We start from the raw sequence: 22,552 nt of genomic DNA, 5'->3' as shown, positions 1-22,552 counted from the left end.
ATATATATATATATATATATATATATATATATATATATATATATATAAAAAGGATGGTATTAAAACACGTGATAAAATTTCAGATATTCAAAATAAGGTCTGAGCAGGGCAGGCGGAACATTTTCTAATTAGCTGACACACAAACAACAACAAACGGTGTTGTGTGTTCTCCTTCATACATGGAAGTTTTAAAAATGTGGCCTTGAATGTAAAGTCATCATGACTAGAGGCTGGGAGGGTGGGGGTCCTGGACGAAGGGAGGTTCTCCAGCAGAGACCAGCGTACACACCTGAAGGAGCAAGTTCCAGCAAGTTCTGTTCTAGGGACCTCTAACTCACAACACTCTATTGTTTATCTTCTGAAGATCTAGAGCACAGAAGTCTGAGGTTCCAAAAATAAAGAGAGGAAAGAACCTACCATCCTGACTTGATGGGTCCCCTTTGTACGTGCTGACATAGCCCGAACCAACAAAAACCAAAGTGGGAGAAAACATTTGAAAAGCCCAGACTACCCAGGAATGGATGTGGGAGCATTTGTCACATTTCTAAGATTGCTTTCAAGTGTTCTATTCATTGGAAGCTGGCAGCTCTGGGCGGCCAGCCAAATGCATGTCAGCTGACGACACACTGTAACTTAAAGCAGGCTCCGCTGCCAGGACATTGTATCAAGGCAGTGTTACAATATGATACAGTCCCATAGATACAATGTGTCCATATAAACATTTGCTGTGACAATGTAGCCAACAGCCAGCCCAAGTCACAAGACTTTCCGGAACTCTTCCCTCATGAGTCCCACAGTAAGCCGAGTTAAGTACCCACAGTTTTTACAGCATACCCCCAGGTACCTACATCAGACATTTTTTCTTTCCAGACATTCCGGATGTGACAGGTATTGCGCAGAGAGGTGGAGGACACGCACATGACATGATCCACGGTTGTGTGTGAAAACAACTGCAAGTTACAAAACTTGATGCTGTCCTCATTAAAATGAATAGTAGAAATGGAGGCAAAGCAATATAGCTTGTGCCTTTGGGAGGAGGGGACAAGAGTAGTGTCCTCTGCTGGTGGCCGGCCTGTGCCTGGTCTTGGCTCTGTGGCTCCATGCCATAGCGCTTGATGGTGAGGGTTCGGAGCAAGCCTGTGTTGGATGGAAGGTTTTCCAGACATGAAACCTAAGTGCCTCCCGGAGCACAGTTGCTCCCAGCAAGTCTGGGTGATTCTCCCTTGCTCCAGCTTGCCGCCTCACAAACTGAGCTCTGCCCTAAGGGTTGTTGGCTAGCTCTGAGGTTCCTATCTCTGGCCCTTGCCTTTTGTGGACCCATTTCCTCTATTCCAGAAATTCCGGGGGCCCCTGCGGCTGGGTGCCCTAGGGACTCCCTGGCCTCTTTCCGTTCCGCCCTTTCGTGCCTCTTTGAGCTCCAGAGGGCATCCTGGTGGAGGGAGGAGCAGGTACGTGTGATGCGGTAGCAGTCCGGCGCCGGGTAACAAACTGTCCCCGCATCCTTGGCTCACTGTGGCATTTCTTTTACTTCTGCTTCTGTGGACGGAGTGTGTGCCAGGCTTTGATAAAATGCGGGTCAGCGCTGTGTATCTCACCACATCGACCCGGTATTTCACGGACTAGATCAAGACACACGGCTAAGCCCAACTCTGAGTGTGCTGAGGGTGTAGGGCTCCACCGCAGTACAATGCTGCCTGGTCCCTTAAAGGACAGGGTAGGGAAGAACTGGGAATACTTTCCCTCATTTTCTTGGTGTCCGAACTCCGCCCACGTCTTTCAACAGTAGTGCTCCATCCCGCACAGGCTCGCTCCTCCTCCTCGCTCCAGCCACTGCTTGCTTTACTTGGCCGTGTAAAGGGCTCTGCTTCAAGGGGCTGGTCTGGAGGTCTGTACAGGGGGAGCTGGTGGGGCCGAGGCATCCACACGGCACCCCACAGGTTGTGCTCCCAGACCCTCTTCCCTGTGCGAAGCTCAGGAAAGGGATTCTAGGAAACCCAAAGCCTCCAGGGCCCTGGCATGCCAATGGTATATAACACATAACCATCTCTGCTCTCCTGTCTCTTTCATGGCCGTTAGAGGCTGAGGGGGGTGTTGGGTGTTCTCCCACCCGGCCTGGGAGCCAGAGAGAGAGAGGCCAAGGACTTCCCTCTCCGCAGAACTCCAAACTGACTGGCATCCCTCTGCCTCTCCAGGAAGGTTCCTCCTAGTGACCACTAAGTTTCAAAGATATTTCATAAACTCATTGCCAGAAGGTTTGGCTGGAGATGCCCAAGAATTTGAAACGTGCGTGGCTTATTTGCTCTCGTTAGAAGCTGGAGCCCATAAATGCTGCAGGGCCTGCCTGCACCCTTACTGAGCCCAGCAGTCGCTGGTGTGGTTTGAAGTCAGCAGAGGCAGGGCTGACTTACAGATCCAGTGGCCACTATGGTGAAGGGTGAGCTCCTTATGAATACCCCCTTTAAGGAGTTATAAATAAAATACCCAGTGGGTGTTTGTAGCACATTCTTAGTCTGGATTTTCTTTAACAGACACACCCGTGTGGCACCCGTGGTACTCAGAGAAACAATAGGATTCTTTCTGCTGGCAGGGCCTGGGAGAAGAAACAGGAAGCGAATGCTTGTGAGGGGTGACTGGGGGCTTTCATATGGTGGCAGGGGTGGGTGGTTCCAGGGGGGATATGATTGCTGTCAGGATCCCAAGGCTGCTTCTGGTGGTGGTAAGACAGGACCCAGGTCCCCTGTCATGCCGGCCAAGTGCTGTCCCACTGAGCAATACTCCTGCCCTCTGGGACCTGCTGAAAAGGCAGAAAGATGGCAGCCCGTTTGAAGGTCTGCCCCAGTCTGCCTCTATCTCTAGCTCCTAGGCCACCCAGAAGCTTCTCTGTGAAGAGCAGTGGAGAAGAGGAGCTGAGGCTGACTCTTCGTAGAAAGCTCCCCTCATGGTCATCGTTCTGTCTTCCGGGCATCTCTCTCCCTGTCCGTCATCGCTGTAACCCTGGGCAGTCCGAAGGACCCCAGTGTTCCCTCATTGTGTCAGGCTTGTCTCCACCTCACGGTTTGGCTTTTGTGTGTCCAGAAGTAGAAAACCAGCCCTCTGCTTGAGATCTTGGCTGAGCTTCCCCGGCTCAGCATCAAAATCTCAACTCCATCTGCCCAGATCAAAACACCCGAGCTGTTCACTCCCAGTTACGTGGATGTTAATGAAATAAATGGGTAGGGCTGGCTCCGTGGGTCTAAAGGTGCCTGCCGGCAAGCCTGAGAACCTAAGTTCAAACTCCAGGTCCCAATGGAGGAAAAGAACGGACTGCTGACCTCCATACACATGCCATAGTATCCCTGGGTGAGCATGTGTGTGAAGACACATGCTCAATAAATAAGTGTAATAAAACATACATGTACTCAAATTTCAAAACCTCCAGCAATCCCACTTTCACTGGGTCAGTGTGGATGAGCAGGAGTTTGAGAATCAGAGAGCAGCAAGCATGTTAGGAGCGAACAGCAGAGTTTAGGAGTGAACAGCAGAGTTTATGCTACGGGCAGAGGCATAGGTTAGCATCTTTTATGGGATTTCCTCTCCTGATGGGAAAACACTTCACGCCTTCGTGCTTGATTGACACTGTGGGGCTGGGTTCCATGACAAGTGCTTGGGAAATTCAAGTGCTCAATTGGTGACAACTGATTCCTTAGCCAGTATCTACTGACTGGGCATCTGCCCTAGGCAAGCATTGCCCTGGGCTCTGAGATCTTCGGCAGGGCAAAGGGTACCTGAGTCTCTTCCTTGCAAAGCAAAGCTGGCTATGTAGTGTGAAAGGATGGTTCAACCAAGGGATGCTATGGCTTACTGACCCAAGGCCCCTGTGCAGGGAAACTCACTTGGCACTGACAGGTGCTCATGGCCCCATTTCAGCAAGTGATAGCTAGAGAATGACCGAAACACAGTTGATGTGATGGGCGGCAGGAGATGACACTAGCCAAGGAAGCGTTGAACTTGGACTTCCACATAGTTCCCAGTGCGCGTGGCGTCTGCTGGTTTGTGGGTGGCGAATCTCAGGATCCCAGGGCACTGCTGTCGTGTTTCTGGATGAAAGCCACTTGCAAAAGTACAGCCTGAAAGCCTGTGTGTGGTTAGGCAGTCCATTGGGAGATGGGCTGGAAAATCCTCTCCCTTACGTTCTGTGGAGCAGAACCATGCATAGCCCCAGGCCTGCAGGCCCAAGCTCTGACCTGCCTGCCTCCTGTCCCCCTCCCAGGTATGGAGAGTGCAATTACGCTGTGGCAGTTCCTTTTGCACTTGTTGCTGGACCAGAAACATGAGCACCTTATCTGCTGGACATCGAACGATGGCGAGTTCAAGCTCCTCAAGGCAGAAGAGGTGGCCAAGCTGTGGGGCCTCCGCAAGAACAAGACCAACATGAACTACGACAAGCTGAGCAGAGCGCTACGATACTATTACGACAAGGTAAAGCAAGCCTCAGCTTGGGGGCGGTGATGGGGGACCCCCAGATGAGCTGTGCTTGGAGGCAGCTCGGTCAGCAAAGAATGTGTCCTGCAGGCACAGGATCTGAATTCAGAATCTGAATTCAGGATGTGGTATAGTGGAATGCGCTCATTATTCCAGAGCCAGATAGGTGGAGATAGGAGGACCCCTGGGACTCACTGGCCAGCCAGACTAGCCTAATTGCCAAGTTCCAGGCCATTTAGAGACCCTGTTTCAAAAAAAGAAGTTGGGGGGCTGATGGTGGAAGCTTGGGAATGGTGGCTGAGGTTGGCCTCTGGCTTCTTTGTGCACGTGCCAATAACACCCAGAAAACACACGAAAATGGAGTACTTTAATACCTTTAATTTTGAGAAAAAGCACTGAGGATTTTCGTTCCTGTGGAAACCCTTAGTGTGTTAGAGGGGCTCAGAGCCTGGCCCCAACCTTTTCATGTGTAATTTGCTGGCAGCACTGGTAGGGGAGATGCCAGGCGGCTTTGTGGACAGAATAAGAATAAGGCGGTCTGAGCGGGGGTGGTGGTGCCCGCCTTTGATCCCAGCACCTCGGAGGCAGAGGCAGGTGGGTCTCTGAGTTTGCAGCCAGCCTGGTCTACAGAGCGCGTTCCAGGTCAGCCAGGGCTACACAGAGAAACCCTGTCTCAGAAAGTAAGCAAGCAAACAAACAAAGACTACAGTCTGGAAAGCCGGTCTTCTCTTTGTGGTCGGGAGTCCGGTCAGAAGGGTCTTCCCTGGAAAATGGCAGCTTGTGTGCGCAGTAGTTTAACCCTGTGTTCTGGGGACTGACCCCAGGGCCTGTGTATGCACGGCCTGTGCTCCACCCCTGAGTGACACTCCCAGCCCCAGACGCATTGCTACTATTAAGGTTCTGATGCTTCAGCATCCCTGTTTGTGAAATGGGAAGCATAGCAATTCCCGGATCAGGGGCTCGGTGAGAATTCGCTGAGCTATTGTGTACTATCTACTGAGATTTGTGCTCGGAGGGTGACCTGTAACTTGTTAGTAACCTCTCGAATAGCAGAGCCAGCTTCATTTCTATAGCATGGAGGTCAGAATCAGAGTGCTGTAATTTAAACAGACATAAACGTGTTTGTATGTGTGTAGGTTTCACTTGAATTCATGTCTGTGCACCACATGTGTATGTTACCCATTGAGGTCAGCAGAGGCATTGGATCCCCTAAGGCTGAAGTTACAGACAGCTGTGAGCTGCCATGTGGATGCTGGGACTTGAACCAGGTCCTCTGGAAGAGCAGCAATTAACCATTAAGCCATCTTGACCATTAAGCCATCTCTCCAGCTCCTGGAGTGCTTTTTAAGGTGAATCACATAGTTGTCAAAGCCAGGATGATGGGCGTGAGTTTACTTCATTTCTCAAAAATTAGCTAGTATGCTTGGTAGGGCAAAAGTCCTTCTGTTTAGGATATATGTATCAGATCCATAATTATTGGCCATTTCTGTTTGAACCCATGCTAGCAGACTATTTAGCTTCTGGGACATAAAGGCTTAGAATCCTAGTAACCGTAGTGAGCTTTTGTTCTGGGTTCACTGTTCATAGGGAAAGGTGAATTTAAAAGTGATTTAAATATTAGTTCCATCTCTATATTTAGTACCTTCTGTCTGCAAACCTCTTTGGAGCTGAAGGCAGAAGGATTACACATTTCAGGACGTGAAGACGTCATTAATTATAAAGTGCCTTTCTATGCTCCTAATTGCATGTGATTATGTCATTGGAGCACTAAAGGTGCTTCCCATTAGTGTGGCAATTAATTAATCCTGACTTAACACGGAGTCCTACGAAGACGTAAAGGCACTTCTCAGCTAATTGCACTTCCGGAAGCCAAGCAGATGGCACCTTGCTTTGCATTTTCCCCAGGTTCTATGTTCTGCCATGGGAATTGGGGCCCTGCAGGAAAACAGTCTGCCTTGCCTGCTGGCAGCGAGCCTGAAGCTTGGCTTTTCTATTGTTTTAAATCAAGGTGTCAAAGGAAAGAGGGCTAGCCTGTGTGCCTGGGACTAGGGTCACCTCTCATGGCCTGGGCATGGCCCCTGAGGTTGTGTCCCGTCAGCATGAACGGATCTGTGTCCTGTGTAAGTGGTGGACCGAGCCTTTGTTTAGAAAGCACGTGAACTCAGCTCTCTCTCGAGAGCAGCTTTAGGCTGGAGGGACAGAGAGTAAAGCAAGAGATCCTGGTCTCACAGAACCCCTGGGTAGATGCTGGCCATGATGGCTCATGCTCGCAATCCCAGGGCTGGGAGGGCAGAGACATGCAGGCTCTTGGAGCTCACTGGCCATCCAGCCTCGCCTACTAGGTGAACTCCAGGCCAAAGAGAGACTCTGTCTCCAAGAAGGTGACAGGTGTTCCTAAGGTTGACACCTGAAGTCCTCTGACCTCCACGTACATGTACAGACACATTTGCACACACACACACACACACACACACACACGCACATGCACATACATAAGAACACACATGTACACACTATATACTTACAGTATACTTATGCACAAGCACACCGACATATGCACGTACACACACAATTCACATACATGCATACACATACAAATATATACACAGAAACACACATGTATACAAGTACAATATACATGTATATATGCACACACAGCTACACACAAATATAATTCATATATACACAAACACACGTTTGTTTGTTTGTTTGTTTGTTTGTTTGTTTGTGGTAAAAAGCAGTCTCATAGCTGCCAGTCTGTTAAAAGTATAGGGCTCTGTCCTGGGCACCTTGTATTGTCTCCTTTCAACTAGATGACACTCCCATGGGACAGGAGCTGCACCAGCCCTCCTATACAAAGCAGAGCATGCAGCTTTGGTTGGGAGACCACTCAATCCGAGTGACAGGGACTGGGGACCCAGCTGCTCTGTGTTGTTCCTTAAGATACAAACCTTCACTTCCACTTTGGGACCTGTGAGTTCAGGTAGGCTGCCCATATGCTGTTCTCACCACAGGAGTTTTTATTACCAAGAGTCTTGATACTGAAAAGTCCGATCAAATGTCACGCGTCAGCTTAAGCCCAAACTCTGGGGCCCAGGTGGCCACTGTGGCCAGCTTGCTGGGTTGCCCCCTTCCCTCTTTCTTTCTGAGGCAGATCACGGTCCAGTCACGTGACATTGAGGCAGCCTTGGAGCAGCGAGCTGGGTGCCTGTAGCGATGGAGGAACTTCTGCTGCCCTTCCTGGCTCAGTGTGTTGCTCAGGCGTGGCCACGGGAACGGTTTGCCCACACCTGTCCTTTTCCATTACACATCTGCACACACGTATTCACAGGACAGCTGACTCTTCATCAGCAACACGCCCAAGAGATGGAAAGCTCTGTTTTCTGTTGCTAGTACGAAATGAACGAGGCTGGGTAGTGTGTCAAGAAAGGAGTTTTGGGAATTCAGAAGCACAGCAGTGGCTTTGGTAAGGGCTGCCTTGGCTGTGTCATAACTGGAGGATGGTGTCATGGTGGGAGCGTGCACGGGAAGGAGACTGAGGTGGGACTCACTTTTTACAACCACCCACTCTCAGAAGACCTCCCTGCAAGGGCATCTGTCCACACCCTCAGTGACATGGCCCATGATTATATGACAGAGTCCTCACTCTAAAAGGTGCAGCATTTCCATGCTGAGGACTTGGCTTCGAGGACACACTCCAGCCGTGGCCAACCACAGACTCTCAATACAGTTTAAAAAGAACCAAAGAGGAGGGAGAGGGGAGAAAGAAGGGAGGACGATGAAAGGGAAGAAAGGAAGGATATGAAAGGAGGTTGAAGGAAGATCAGAAGAACCAAGAGGGAAAAGCAGGAAAAAACTGCCCTTGCGTCATTAAGATAATTTATTTTGTGTTTTCTGACCAATATTTCCACTTTGTGCCAGCAGCGCTCTGATGGGCTGTGGCCGATAGCTGGTTTACATCTAACAACATTAGACTGGTGATCATGGTTGACATAAATGTCAGACCTCTCACTGGAAAGGCAGCTTGAGTCAGGGTCTTTACGGCTATGAAGCCCTTGGGCCACGGAGGAATGGCTGATGCACCATCCTGCTCTGTGTGTCAGGCAGGGATGGGGGCGTGGTCCCAGACTCAGGCTGGTCTCCTCTGCTTCTCAGTCTCCTTGTGACTACCATTGACCCCTCTCCCCGCTCCTCCCTCACTCTCAGCCTGTGAGTGGCATAAATCTGTCTCACTCAGCAGCTGTGGTCTTTTTTTTTTTTTTTTTTCTGTTGTCTCTTCTGCCCTTCTCTAGCATCCTTTCCCTGGCGGCTGAAAATGCACATCCTTTGGTTTGTCCTAATAGGGAAGTTTCTCTGCCACAGCAGACGAGCTTGAGAATAGCATTATTTTTATATGGTATATGTTGTATTTTTAGCTCGTTTCAGCATATTAAAAGTGGGCAGAGGAGAAATGTGGAAATGTGTGTAAAGCTATACAAGACACAGGGAAAATATTTCACGTGCTTATGACATCTGGCAGGGTGAGGGGCTAAAACCAGTGTCCCTTCAAAACATGCACCCCCCAGCCCACAGAGGGGAGGCAGGCATGGTACAGGCTTCGCCTAGATGTCTGGGTTGGGATCCAGCTGTGGGTGAAGCAATCCCTCCGGGCCTTAGCCTCCTTTTAAAATCTATTTATTTACATGTGAGTATGTTTTTATGTGTTAGGTTTTTACGTGCACACATACGTGGGTGCTTGTGGAAGTTGGAGGTCTGGACCTCTCAGTGAGCCCCAGGGATCCTCCTGACCCCACTTCCCAGCACGGAGGTTACAGACGCACACCAGAGATCAGAGCTGAGGTCCTCTGGCTTGCATGGCACGCACTTCACCGAGGCCATCTCTCCAGCACCCCCACCCCATTTTTTTCCGTGGCACCAAGGATCGGGCCCAGGGCTCTCACATGCTCGGCAAGTATACTCTCCTTTTTATGTGCAACGAGAGTGACAGCAGACTTGATGCAGGGGTTACAGCGGGTAGGTTCGTGGCACCCGTATCCCCTGACACAGTACGAGATAGACAGGATGAAGCCTTGGGCAGCACCATCAGGTGGGTAATCGTAGTTCCCTGCCACTGGGTTTTAAATTTCTGAGTGAATGCAGAGAAGAAAAGAACCAGCCCCGAAATGGGTGTGTGGGAAGAGAAGTGTCAGAAGCCCTTTGCCCTGTCATTTAATGGCTGAGATGGCAGCGCCTCTTTCTTTCTTTCTTTTTTTTTTTTTAACCAGTTGTTTGTTTCTACATAGCCAGACACATGTCAACACCCTTCCTGTCCCCCTGAGTCAAATCCTGCTCACTTCCCTGCACACTCAGAGCATCTATCTCCCAGTGCCCTTGGTATGAAGATTTTGGATTCAGGACCGAGGAGGTTGGAGGCCAGCTCTTTCACTTCCACGTCACAAAACAGAGTCTCGGCAGCGCCTCCCCTCCCTGGATCACACAGGGATCTGGAGTGGAGGGTGCATGCACTGTTCTCAGCAGCGTTAGCCTCTGGGGTGTACATGCTCAGAAATGCGAGCCATTTTACCATTTGTGTTGGTGAATCTTAAAGCATTAGGTAACAGAGGCTGGTTACCTGGATGACTACCTCCCAGAACCCCGTGTTGCTTTATTATTTATTGAGATTGGGTTTAGCCATGTAGCTCAACAACAAGTAGAATGCTGTGACAGGGATGACACTAGATTCAACAGCATGTATGTCACACTGTGTTCCGTCATCTGCCGGCACCCGGGCCAGCGTCAGAGGTGAGGGAGCTGAGCCCTGCTGTGGGAGATTCAGACTTGCTGGGACTTCAACACTTCCCTCATCTCGGACACTGAGGCTGAGAGGAAAACTGCAAATTCTGGGGGGCCACAGTTTACACACACACACACACACACACACACACACACACACACATACACACACACACACACACACATTATGTTAGGGAAATCTGGGGGAGGGGGAGGGTCAAGATTTGCAATGATGAGTTCCAACGAAGAATCCCTGGGCCCACCAGAAGCTTTTGAAGAGGGTACTGGACAGAAAGGACCCCCAGGCCAGGGAGCAGAGTGCTTTGCTTCCTGGGAGGGTGGTAGGGTGGTAGGGGAATGGGGGAGGAAGGGGAGAACTGAGGGGGCCCAGGCCAGAAATTCTTAGGAACTGAGGCTCCACTGTGTCTGAGCCTTGAACCGTGGAAGGCAGAGGTGGCAGAAACCTGAGCCGGACCCTGAGTAGCACTCACCCTCTTGGGACAGCTTGCTTTCCCTGGTGTTAATTACTCCCTGGATGAGCTGCTCCATGCAGCTCTGAGGAGTTGAAGGTTTTGGCTGGTCTCTCCCCCCCACCCCCCAGTTAGTTTTAAACCAGCAGTCCCAGAGACATAGACCCAATGGATGTAATTTATAAGGACGTCTATCAGAGATTTTTGTTAACAAGCTGACTTTTCCCTTTTTCAGGATGCTGGGCGTGCTTGGTTTTAAATCTCTGATCCTAGAGCAGGGGGAGGGGCTGGGAGTGGCCTGCTTTTGTTCACTTAAAAAATGAATTTATTTTATGTGTGTAGGTGTTTGACATGCACATATGTCTGGGTACCACATGTATGCATACCTGGTCCCAGAAGAGGGCAGCAGGACCTTGGGACTGGAGTTACACATGGTTTTGAGCTGTCGTGTAGATGCTGGGAATTGAACCCGGTCCCTCTGGGAAAGCATCCAGCACTCTTAACCACCAAGCCACCTCCCCATTAGTTTACTCCTTAGTAACGCTTGGGTGTTTACAGCTTCATATTGACGAGATTCTGCTCTGTTTCCTCCGTTCTCAAGCCCTCAAGTCCCTCGGCCATTTGAAAATGTTCCTCCATCCCCTTGCACCGTTCAGCAACTGTGGGGCTGGGGACAGACACACAACTCACTCCCAACTCCCAGACTGCGGAAGGTGACAGCACTGACATGGTGCCAGACCCTCCAGAAGAGGTGGGGGGAGGGACGCTGAGAAGGGGGGCAGGCTTCTGGGGGTCAATTTGTTTGCTTACCAGGGGCTCCTGGGCTGGACCTGAGTCCAGCGGGTGCTAGGCCGGGAGAAGTTAGGAAGGAATACCAAGTGGGGAAGAGCATGTGGGAAGGTGGGAAGTGTGAGCATTTGACCTTTTTAAGTGCAGAGTGTTTATTTAGGGAACGAGGTTGGGATGAGGCTGGGAGAGGAGCATGGAACAGCTCCTGTTATACTTACTTGGTGCTTTCGTGTGAGAGCCAGTAAAGTGTGGAAAGCAAGAAGAGGAGCCGTGATTCGATTTGCGTTTTAGAAATAAAAATCCATATCTCCTGTGCTTCTTGGCACTGGTGGCTTCACACTCAGCTCCCTCGATCTGGTCTTTTTGGCCAGTTACGGAGAATGCATTTTCCACACTGAGGGAGTTGGCCTCGTCGTGACATCAGAACCAGGGCCTACAGCTCCCCTCTGAAGCAACCCAAGGGGCAGAGAAGGCAAGTGAAACTGCCTGGCACTCCTGTAGGTGCAGCTGCTCATGGGGCGCTGACGACATCGACCTGGGTTGCCCCAGATGGAGACCCGGAAGCTTACCCAATCCCTTGTCCTTTTCTGTCCAACAGACCTTTTTGTCTCTGTTGTTGTTGGCAGCGAACGTTCATCCCAGGGGGAGACTGGAAACTCTGCCAGCTCTCTTCTCCTCCACAGATGAAAATGGTGATAGGACGAGGAGCCCTGTGGTCTCCACAGCAACGTCCCGGCTGATCCTCACGAGGCAGCGAGTGATCTTTACCTAATTGGAGGGAAATTAGGGGGGAGCAGTCAAGACAGAGTCACTGGCACCGAATCCCAGGAAGTCAGATGCATCACCTTCTTGGCTTAATTGGATAATTCGTCTTAGATGGGGTGTGCAGTCATGATGAGGAAACGTTAGTATGAATAATCCACATCTGAAGTCAGCTGCCTGCTCTAAAAAGCCTTGGCTCTGGCAGAATCCTTTAAGACCCCAAAATAAATTTTCGGACGATAAAATGATCTATCTTCAAAGTGGAGAAAGAACAAGAGTCCAGCAAGTGCAGGTGTCCCTACCCTCGAACTGTCTAGAATGCCCATCTGGGCTGTCGTCATAGTGCTCTGTGTGCAGTTGAGAACGCTTCCGCCTGGCCCTGGGCCTGCGTACAGAACGCCTGAGCGTTGGGTGTCTTTTTGTACCATGTCAGCTGCTCAGATCATTGGGGGATAACAGATGGCCCCTGGGCTCTTGTCCAGAGGCCAAGGGGGTAACCAGGACATCCCTGCATGAGCTTGGCCCTGGCTGCTGCCTGGAGACCTGTTTGGTAGCTGCGTTCCCTTGTGGAGGGCTTCCAAGATGGCCACCTTGTCCCAGGAGATGGCAGTCAGCATAAGGTAGCAGTCGTGAGAGTGCAAGGGGCCGGATTCCATGTGTTACTGGGGGGTTGCTTCCTGTCTTCCACATGCTTCCCAGCCAGTGTCCCTGTGTCGCTCTGCATTCCCCCAAATGGGGCGGTTGCTAAGGAACAGGATGAGGCAGTCTTGAGAGCACAGTTAACATGTTGATGGGGCTGGCTGCTGCTGTGTGGTACTCAGCTGCCGAGGCTCCCACAGCCTTGCCAAATTGCTGCATCAGACTCTTGCCCCAGCCCACACTGAGTCCCCCTTGGCAGGCACCAGCATTCCTGCACCGGGATCTTAGCTGCAGGAAAATTTAGGGATTGTGTAGACAAACTGACAAAAACGCTAACATTCACCTCACACCTCCCACCACCCACCAGCCGCCAGCTGCTCCTCCGGGGCCTCTTCCCACTTTCCTCACAGGCTCAGCTTCTACCCCAGATGGTAACGCCAGGAGGGAAGCTCACATGTGTAGGGCATGCTGTGCTCGGCCCTGTGCTAGGCATTGCACATTTGTTAACCATTGTCTGACTCTCTAGGCACCTTGTGGCCCATGATGGATCCATTCTAGAGACGGAGATACCAAGTCTGGTGTGGAGGTGGTTAAATAGCACAGCCAAGATGAACCAGATACATTAGGTCAAGCACTCATCCTAGAAGTATGGGCCTCGGCTCCATATCGGGATCAGTGAAGCTGTGGACCAGACGGGTGCAGATTGCTGGGGACCCAGGCTGGAGTCTTCCATCCTTCATATGGCTGCTCCCTATTTCTGGTGCAGGCGAAGAGAAAGAGAGGTCCCAACAGACTACTCAAGATTGCTTTGAGCTCCATGTGCTGAGTGCTCTGAGCTGGCTGTGAATGGGAGGGGTTGGGTTGGTAGCCCCAGAGATGCATCTTCCTAAAGGAAGCCATGGTGAGGGCTGAAGGAATGGCTCAGTGGCTGAGGCCACTTGCTGCTCTTCCAGAGGCCCCAGGATTGATTTTCAGCACCCAGATGGGCATCTGTAACTCTGGTCCCAGGGAATCTGATGCCCTCTCCTGTCTCCGGGGACACAAGGCACTCGTGGTGTACATGCATACATGCAGGCAAAAAATACTTCTACATGTAAAATAAAGCAAAAGACTACCAAGCTGGACATGCAGTGAATACCTTTACCCAGTATCCAGGAAGTAGAGGCAGGCACAGTTTGGAGCCAGTCTCATGTGCATAGTGAGTTCCAGGCCATCCAGGGCTGCATAGTGAGACCCTGTCTCAGAGAGAGAGACAGAGACAAAGAGACAGAGACATGGAGAGACAGAGACAAGACATTTGGGCAATCCAGGTTGGAACCCCCTCCTGCTTTTGTATCACCCTCGCCACTCAGTGACCATGGGAAAAGCCCCAACTGTTTTTACCATCTGGCCTCACTCTACTGGTTCTGAGCCTTTCTACCTCTCAGCCTTATTATTAGCCCCGCCTACTGTGCCCGCCTGCCTCACGCCACCTGAAATTCAAGTCTGACTGTACCTCCTCAGCCTGTGTTTGCTGTCTGTCTTCCCTGGTCCATGCTCTCTCACCACTCCCATCCCTGCATCCACTTTACCGAGCCCAACAGTCTGTTCTTAACATGAGCGTCATCTCCTCAGTGTCTCCTGTGGAAGCTTCCTGTAACTGTAGAATTTGTGAGTGAGGGATGAGCAGGCATCCCCTGTAGCACAGAAGGGAATCTGTCATTGTGAAATGTCAGCCCCGGAAAGGACAGAAGAAAACATTTTGCCCTGCCTGCTGCACCTCTCCCAAGTGAGGGTCCAAAAAGGAAAGTGCTTTTATTCTTATTTTTTTAAATCCCTTTTTTGTTTGGCGATCATCTTCGTGTGCTTTCTGTTGCTGTAATAAAGCATCATGACCAAAAGCAACTTGATGGGAAAGGGTTTGTTTCTGTCATGAAGAGAAGTCAGGAGAGGAACCTGGAGGCAGGAGCTGATGCTGAGGCCATGGAGGAGCTCTGCCCACTGGCTTGCTTCCATGGCTTACTCAGCCTGCTTTCTTATCCCACTCAGGACTTTCTGCCTGAGGGTGGCCCCACCCACTGTGGGCTGGGCCCTCCCACATCAATCATCAATCAAGAAAATGCCCCACAGATTTTTCTATAGGCAAGCTGAAGGAGGCACTTTCCCAATTGTTCTTTTTCCCAGATGACGCTAGCATGTTTCAAACAGACAGAAAACAAACCATTGAGAGGGCTGGAGATTGAGCGCACTGCTCTATGCCCAGTATGAAATGTCAAAAACCTGGCAAAGACAGGGTAGGAATATAAGTCTCCACCTGTGGCCCTAATGTCCTCATGTCTTCTACCTTCATTGGAGCTGGCCACTCAAAATGGAGAGCCATTGCAGCCTGGGAAGGCTTATGATGACAGTGCAGTCTCATGGTTCAACTTACTGAGAACAAACACCTTTAGAGGTGTGTTTAAAGGAACCAGAATAGAGTTAGAGCCGGACCCAGCAAGAAGTGGCTGCAAAGAGAGCTGCAGGGAGTGAGATATACCCTCAGCATCCAGCTTGAGCCTGGCGTCCAGTCTGGCGTCATGCCAGACCTGCAAGAAGGAAGGATTCCTCAGTGCAGAAATTAAAGACATCTTAACCAAACCACAGGAACACCTCCTGGTTGGGAGCTGGCGGAGCAGGCTAGCTCTGAACCAAACTTAAAGGGGTGGGGGATTATTCCTAGATGTTTTTGTAATGGTGTATGCACATGCATGCGTGCATGCTCCAAATGTAAGGTTTAGACAAAGGGTGCCCCATCTCTGCCTAGCCAGGTGCCTAGACCAGCCACCGGTGTGGAAGATACGCTGGGCTCTCCTTAAGAAATCCCCCAAGGCTTCTGTAACAGATCAACCTAGACTTGGTAGCTCAAAGCAACAGAACTTTGTTGTCCCTCTTTCCCCCGGGAAGGCAAAAGTCTGAAGTGAGGTGTCAGTGGGGCCCCTGTCTGGTTTCAAGGAAGCTCCTCCCCCACCCGACACACAACTCTTCCAGCCCTGGTGACTTCCAGGAAGTAGTCCTTGGCTCTCCATAGCTGTATCCTCCATTCTCTGCCTCTGTCTTCACATGGGCATCCTTCCTGAGTGTCCCTCTCTACCCTCTTCGCATAGGACACTAGTCATGCAAACTTCCTGCTTACCCCGAATCTCAACACCCTTGGCCAGTTTCATCCACAGAGATCTTATTTCCAAATAAGGTCACATTCTGAGGTTATGAGTGGCCATGAGTTCTGGGGGAATACCACTCACCACACTGTGGGAGTAGAGAAGGCGTTCTAGTCAGAAGTAGCTCCGGTTGGTGGGGTTAGGGAGCCTTTTATAAGTGTTCCTGGGGGGGCAAATGTGAGAGGACCTTGCCTAAAACAAATGTATAGGTGATCCCAATCAAGTGCTTAGAGCCCTTAACAGGCTGCAGTCCCCAGGCCCTGGCTGAGGTGGGGCAGGGCCTGCACCGTCCACCTACGTGACACTTGGAGGCCTACCGGCCTTACTCTGGTTTGGTTCCTCAGAGCCTAGGCATTTCCATAGGAACTGGGTTTGGGGTTTGTGGGTCATTTTCTGGTTAAAGGACAGGCAACACGGGGCATGAGGGGACACTTGAGGATTTGTGTCAGGAGAATGAATCAGGCCTCCAGTCTGGACATGACCTCAGAGGATGAACTTACAGGGGGTGTTGGCTGGGAGGCCAGTGGCTTGGAGCCATGCCAGCTCTGCTGCTGGACTGTGGGAACCCAGCTCCGAGCTTTGGGTCCCTCACTGGTAAAATGGGCATTTGAATGTGGTGAGGCTCCCTCAAAGGATTTGGAATGAGGTGCAATCTACAGAATTCTGACTGCAGAGAGGAAAAATAAAACGGTATGGTGCAATGACCCCTGCTGGCCAGGCAGAGGCCAGCTGTGTCCAGTCAGCTTCAAGGACTCTGTGAGCAGGGTACTGACACATAGGAGCCCCTAAGAGCAAACTGTCTCATAAGTTATTTTTCTTTCCATTTTAGGGAGACTGAGGCCTTCGGAAATTAAATGTAGTTCCCAGGCTACACTAGGTAGAGACACTGGGATTTGAACCCAGGTCTGTCTGGCGATATCAGTGTTATTTTGTGTAATATTGGCCCATCAGTGCTGACCTTAACATGGGAGCCACTGGTCACGGAGCCATACTCAGCCCTGCGTCATGGGTGTCAGTTTCCTTAGGCCATGTGCCACTTACAGGCTGGTTGTTGATAGCTAGTCAAGGCTGGGATGACGGGAGCCTATAGGGCTTCCTGCCAGGTGCCCCATCAAAGCAGGTGCCTCCCTGCTCCAGGATGGGCAGGGTGGGTAGGGATGGTTGTGCTCATAGGAAGTGAGCCTCTCACAGGGAGCCAGAAGGAGCCTTTCTTCAGCAAGGACCTTGCTTCCTTAGCCCTGCAATGCAGTGGTCCTGGGCTCTGGTGCCTTAGCACTAGTAGCAGCCTGTAGACCTAAGGCAGCTGCCTTCTGGAAGGGGGCGTGGTCGCTTTTCAGGCCCAGCTGTGAGTATAGCCCAGTTTAGACCTCAGATGCAGTTACAAGCCACGTGACTTAGGCTACTTCGGTTTGACAAATAGCACATACTAAATCCATATCATGTAGAAAATGCAGATTAAAAGAAAAATACTGAGCCAGGCATGGTGGGGCATGCCTTTAATCCCAGTGCTTGGAAGGCAGAGGAGGGCTTGGTCCACAAAGCACGTCCAGGACAGCCAGGGCTACATAGAGAGACCCTGTCTCAAAAAACTAAAACAAGCAAACAGAATAGAATGCTATAATCGCTGTTACATTGTATTATCCATATTTTAAGATTAATTTCTTTCTCCTTTAAGTATACATTCATATGTATATACATATACATGAATATGTATGTATGTATATCTTAACATTATTTCATTGAGATGATGGGGACATCCCATGGGTACTATAATTTTTCACCTAGGGTATGTGTAAAGACACAAAGAAGTGAGAACGCTGTTGTTCCCGGAAATAGGAACAGGATACTCCATTCTCTGGCTGCCCTAATATTTAATTCACCTCTATGGGGGAAAATTGGAACAAACCTCCCTGTGTAGACAGAGCAGTGGCTCTTAACTTCATCTTTAAAGCGAGCGGCAAGGGAGTGTGTCTCTTGTAAGGTGGCTGTGTTCATGGTACGTGGTGGCTCACCTGTGGGCTTGCTGTGTTCCTTTAGCCTTCCCTCCCACAGCTCATTTCATGCAAAGCACCTCCTGGGAGAATGTGCCCCGAGGAAATCCATCGGTATGTGTCTGTTAGCACTCAGGCTCCTGGTTCCCTCTCCCAGAGACCTAACTGACAAGCTCCTTAGGGCCAGCAGCCTTTAGTGGTCTCCTGTTGGAGCCACAGCCACCATCAAGAAAGTCAGGCTGTGCCTCCTTGTCTGGCAGCTCCCCCTCCAAGAATTAATTGGGTCATGTGAGGTTTTCTTCATGGTGAATGCCAAATGCTGGCCATGTTCAGTATGATATACCATAGACCTCTCATCTCTTTCTGGTCTGAATCCGACTAAATAAAACATCATGTTCCCCTGCTTGGTTGAGATATATGTAATCTGCCTGCTGAGCCATGGACCATGAAACCCAGAACTGGGAACAAGGCACATAGACTATGCATAGCCACTTAGGTTCATGTTGGCTATTACACTGTCATCCGGGCTAGGAGCAGGGCATGTTAATGGGTTAATACTGGCTAAATGGTAATAGAAAATGAGGACGGTAATGCTAAAGTTGATAGATACGGGCTTTTCATATATGGCTACGAGCTTTAGGTGGGTGGGTCACTCCCGTTCTAAAGAGGATCATGTAGCTAGCATGAGACTGGGTGGCATTTGAACTTGACCCAAGCAGTAGTATCAAGCAGATATTTATGGGAAAGGTTCTCCCACATTGTCCCCTTGGCCAGCTGTGCTCTCAGCACGAGGCTGAGAAGAACCCCAGCTGCTGTAGGAAACTTCTATGTAACTTTCCCTCCTGGCCGTGTGAACTGCTGGCATTTCTCAGGACAGCACAGGGCAGGGAAGTGGCGAGGTCAGAGGGCATGAGGCTGCAATTCCAGGAAACCCTGAGAAGATGGGGTGTTAAGGGAGCTAGGCCAGGAAGAATGGTGAGAAGCCCATCGAGAAGGAGTGGGTTGGATAACAAGAAGTCTGAGCCTGTGAAAGTCAGACATGTTACTTGAGATCAGAATGGAGGTTCAGACCCTGGTCCACACATACATGCTGAGTCAGCAGTCTGATGAAAACGGAGTTTGAGAAGCTCTCTAAGGAGTGTGACACTGTAGGGGTGTTCATGGGGTGATGGTATCTCTGTGGAAGGTTGTAGCTTCAAAGTGCCGTGGGGCGCTGGGTGTGGTGGTACATGCCTTTAATTCCAGCACTCAAGAAGCAGAGACAGGCTAATCTCTCTTGAGTTCCAGGGCAGTGTGGTCTAAACAGTGAGTTCTAGACTAGGTGGAAGAGGAAGAGGGGGCAGAAAGACTGTAAGAGGCAGAGTTTGGAAAACATTGCTGCAGAGGTGTCTTCTGGGTGTAGCTAATGCACTCAGGAACTCACTTACACTGTGGTACCTGTGCAAGATTGGGCCTGTCGACATTTCATCATAAAAGGGAGAAAAGCATCATGAAGCTTCACCCCTGCCTGAGGGACTGTTGATAGTTACCACTGGCTTGGGGAAAAGGTGTCCTTTTCTTCAGTGGCATAGCCTCTGATAGGCTGCCCATCCCCCAATAATTAACCTCCCACCCACTGCTCACACAGGCAACTGTTAAAGTCTGTAGACTTAGTAGATCATACCCACAAACAAAAGGCAAGAAAGTGGGGGAAGGGTTTCAATAGGAGGAGGGGGAATGAAAGGGCAATAGGGAAGGAGATGGACTAAAATTCATAGTAGACATGTAGGAAACTGTCAAATATAAAAATTCACTGTTATGCAAGTGTTGTGGGGTAAAGCACACGTAGACAGTAGACATATGTATGTATGTGACACATGTATGAAATTATTGGTGACCTCTGGCTTCTTGCGAGGGTCATGCTCTCTGCAGTCAAATTCATGTACTACACAAATGCAGAGTGAGCTTATTTGAGTATTATCCTAATATAACTAGGAATACAGATTCAATCCAAAGGAATGTTACCTAGTACTTTGTGCACACACACACACACACGAGAGAGAGAGAGAGAGGGGGGGGGAGAGGGAGAGAGGGAGATGTAGGTGCATATATATGCACATATATATTCACGTGATAAAACTTTAGGAACAGTCTCATCTCCCCAGTACCCTTACACATGACTTTGGGAACTCGGCAGCTACAGAATGGAGAGGACTGAGATGGGCTGTACTGAGCATGTATACACTTCTCTCGTCAGTAAACTGACCAGATGCACAACACTAACAGCGAGTTTATGTAAGACCCGAACACCCGCAGGGTCCAGCTGCCACCCCCGCCCCAGACAGCGAGTTATGAGATGACGGTATTTGGGATCGTTTACACGGCCCTGTCCTCTTCAGAGAGAGAAGGCCGTGCTCACACCCGAGCACCGAAGCACATTTACGGCACACCTGTTCTTGCAGGTGTGCCGTCAGGGCTGCTGCAGACACTTCTGGGGAAAGGGAAGTCAGTTTATTGGTGAGGCCTTCCTTCCCATCAGGGTGAACTAGCTGAGCAGGTTGGGGAGCGGGTTGGGAGAGGTCTTCGCTCTGGCATCCTGTGCTGTCCGGCAGGCTGCTCACCCTTCAGGTTCCTGCACCATCTAGGTGACTTGTGACTAAGGTCCTTTCCCAAGCCCAGCTTCCGTTTGCAGGGAATCACTGCTGTGTCCGCTGTAGGGGACTCTTGCTCCCCTTTCTCTGAAGTTGTCCTTGTCCTTGCTGCCTGGGGCTCCCCAGAAAGGGTGCGGAGTTGGCTGTGGCCCTGGATCACATTCCACACTTCGTGGGAGATTACACAGCGGCTGGCTCCCCACATAGAAAGGAGGAGATGTGTGCAACTGTCTCTTCCAAACCACAGAAAGCCACTTGACTCAGCTGGACACACTTCGGTGTTTGTCAGGTTGCCAGGCAACGGGGAGTAATAAATACTTGTGAGTCTGGTATTGAAGGGGTGAAAAGCAGACATTTTCCAAATATCTTCCATCACTTACCATAATAAGAGCCCTACCCAAGTGCTGGTCTGCCTTGGTGCCGACTTAAACTGCCTTCTACCCTGGCCAAGAGCTCAGGAGCCAAAAATGATTCCGACGGTGTATAATTTATAGTCCATGAACCTCAGTTTCCTCATCTGTCATATGGAGTAATAATCTTACAGATGATTAATTACTACTGTCGCGCTCTTAGAGCAGTTCCCAGCAAGTCCATGCTTGACAAACCCTAGTTATTATGGCTGCCCACACAGTTTTCCTAGACAACTTAGTAGGAAATGCCCTTTTGGAATGGCAGAGAGGTCTGTAAATATTCATGGTCCCTCTTATTCCTGGGATCTGCTCTGGAAGAAAAGAACGAGCTGCTGTTTTAGCTGTTCCCCAGCCTGCCTTCCTCCTCATGCTCTCGCTGTGGAGACGTGTTTGACTTTCTGTGCTAGTCTCTGTCATGGCAGCAGACAGCCCTTGGGACATGCCAGGATGCATGTCTCTGATGTTTGTACTTGGTCCTTCCTCCCCTCTCCTTGCTCTGTTTCAGGCTAGCCTTCAGCCCTTGCACAAGTTTCCCTGTGGCTAAGCAGCTGGACAGGGTCCACCTTGCAGGCTGGTCTTTAGAGAGGTCCTGGCACTTTCCAGCAGGCAGACTGCCTCCTGGTGGTTTCTTATCCACTCAGGTCCACCCCCAGGGCTGGTGGACTCTCCTCAGCAGCCCTTCTAAGGCCCTGCTGTGAGGCTCCAGAGCAGCGACTGTCATAGATCCTTTCTGGTTTGGGATGTGTGTACATGTGTATGTGTGTGCATACGTGTGTGTGTGTGTGTGTGTGTGTGTGTGTGCAGATGCACTCAGTTGTGTATGTACGTGAGGTCATATTGAGGTGTCTTCCTCAATAGTTCTCCCCCCAAGGTATTGAGACAGGGGGTCTCTCAGAACCTGCAGCTCGCCAGTTTGGCTGCTCTGGCCAGTGAGCACCAGAGAGCGTCCAGTCTCTGCCTCCTTTCCTCAGTGCTGAGGTCACAGGCATGTGCCACCATGCCTGGCTCTTTATGTGGAAGCTGGGGATCTGAACTCAGGTCCTTGTGCTTGCACAGTGAGCCCCTTACCCATCGAACCACCTTCCTAACCACTCCCAACTCTCGTTTCCACCTTTTCAATCTGCAGAGCAGGGGTTAGCATGTTAGGGTATCACCACAGAGCAGCAGAACATGCCCACTGTCTTCTGATGAGCATGCACAGCAGGTTCTTCACATTCTCCTTAGAAAACAGCTTTATTGAGACATACTCTCCACACTGTTCCTCTGACTCTGAAAGCGGTTGTAGCTCAGTGGCTGAGGCTTGTACCCAAGAGTGACCATTGCTGTGGCCAGTTCAAAATCCAGGCTTAAAGAAGCCACCCACCTCTTCCCTGGTGAGACCCTTCCCTCCTCAGACCCGGCAACCACAATCCACATTATGATTGAATGGTCTTTTTTTCCTTTTCCTTTTCC

General features: G+C 50.4%; 1 protein-coding gene across 2 annotated transcripts in view; it reads left to right on the top strand.

The window, feature by feature from the left end:
• Elk3 (ETS transcription factor ELK3) overlaps positions 1-22,552 on the top strand; it is a 61,673-nt gene that overhangs the window by 21,422 nt on the left and 17,699 nt on the right. For both annotated transcript variants that reach the window (XR_008722556.1, XM_055627969.1), the window contains exon 2: positions 4,250-4,458. Coding sequence is in view for 1 of the 2 variants with exons in the window: in XM_055627969.1 (XP_055483944.1) it covers positions 4,252-4,458 (207 nt within the window). In the remaining variant the exon portion in view is untranslated. The remainder of the gene's footprint in view (positions 1-4,249; positions 4,459-22,552) is intronic.

The sequence above is a fragment of the Psammomys obesus genome, unplaced genomic scaffold (genome assembly GCF_907164565.1).
Source record: "Psammomys obesus unplaced genomic scaffold, mPsaObe1.curated_primary_1811, whole genome shotgun sequence".
Lineage (NCBI taxonomy): Eukaryota > Metazoa > Chordata > Mammalia > Rodentia > Muridae > Psammomys > Psammomys obesus.
The sequence above is the reverse complement of the archived record's forward strand: the minus strand, read 5'-3'. Positions and strand labels throughout refer to the sequence as shown.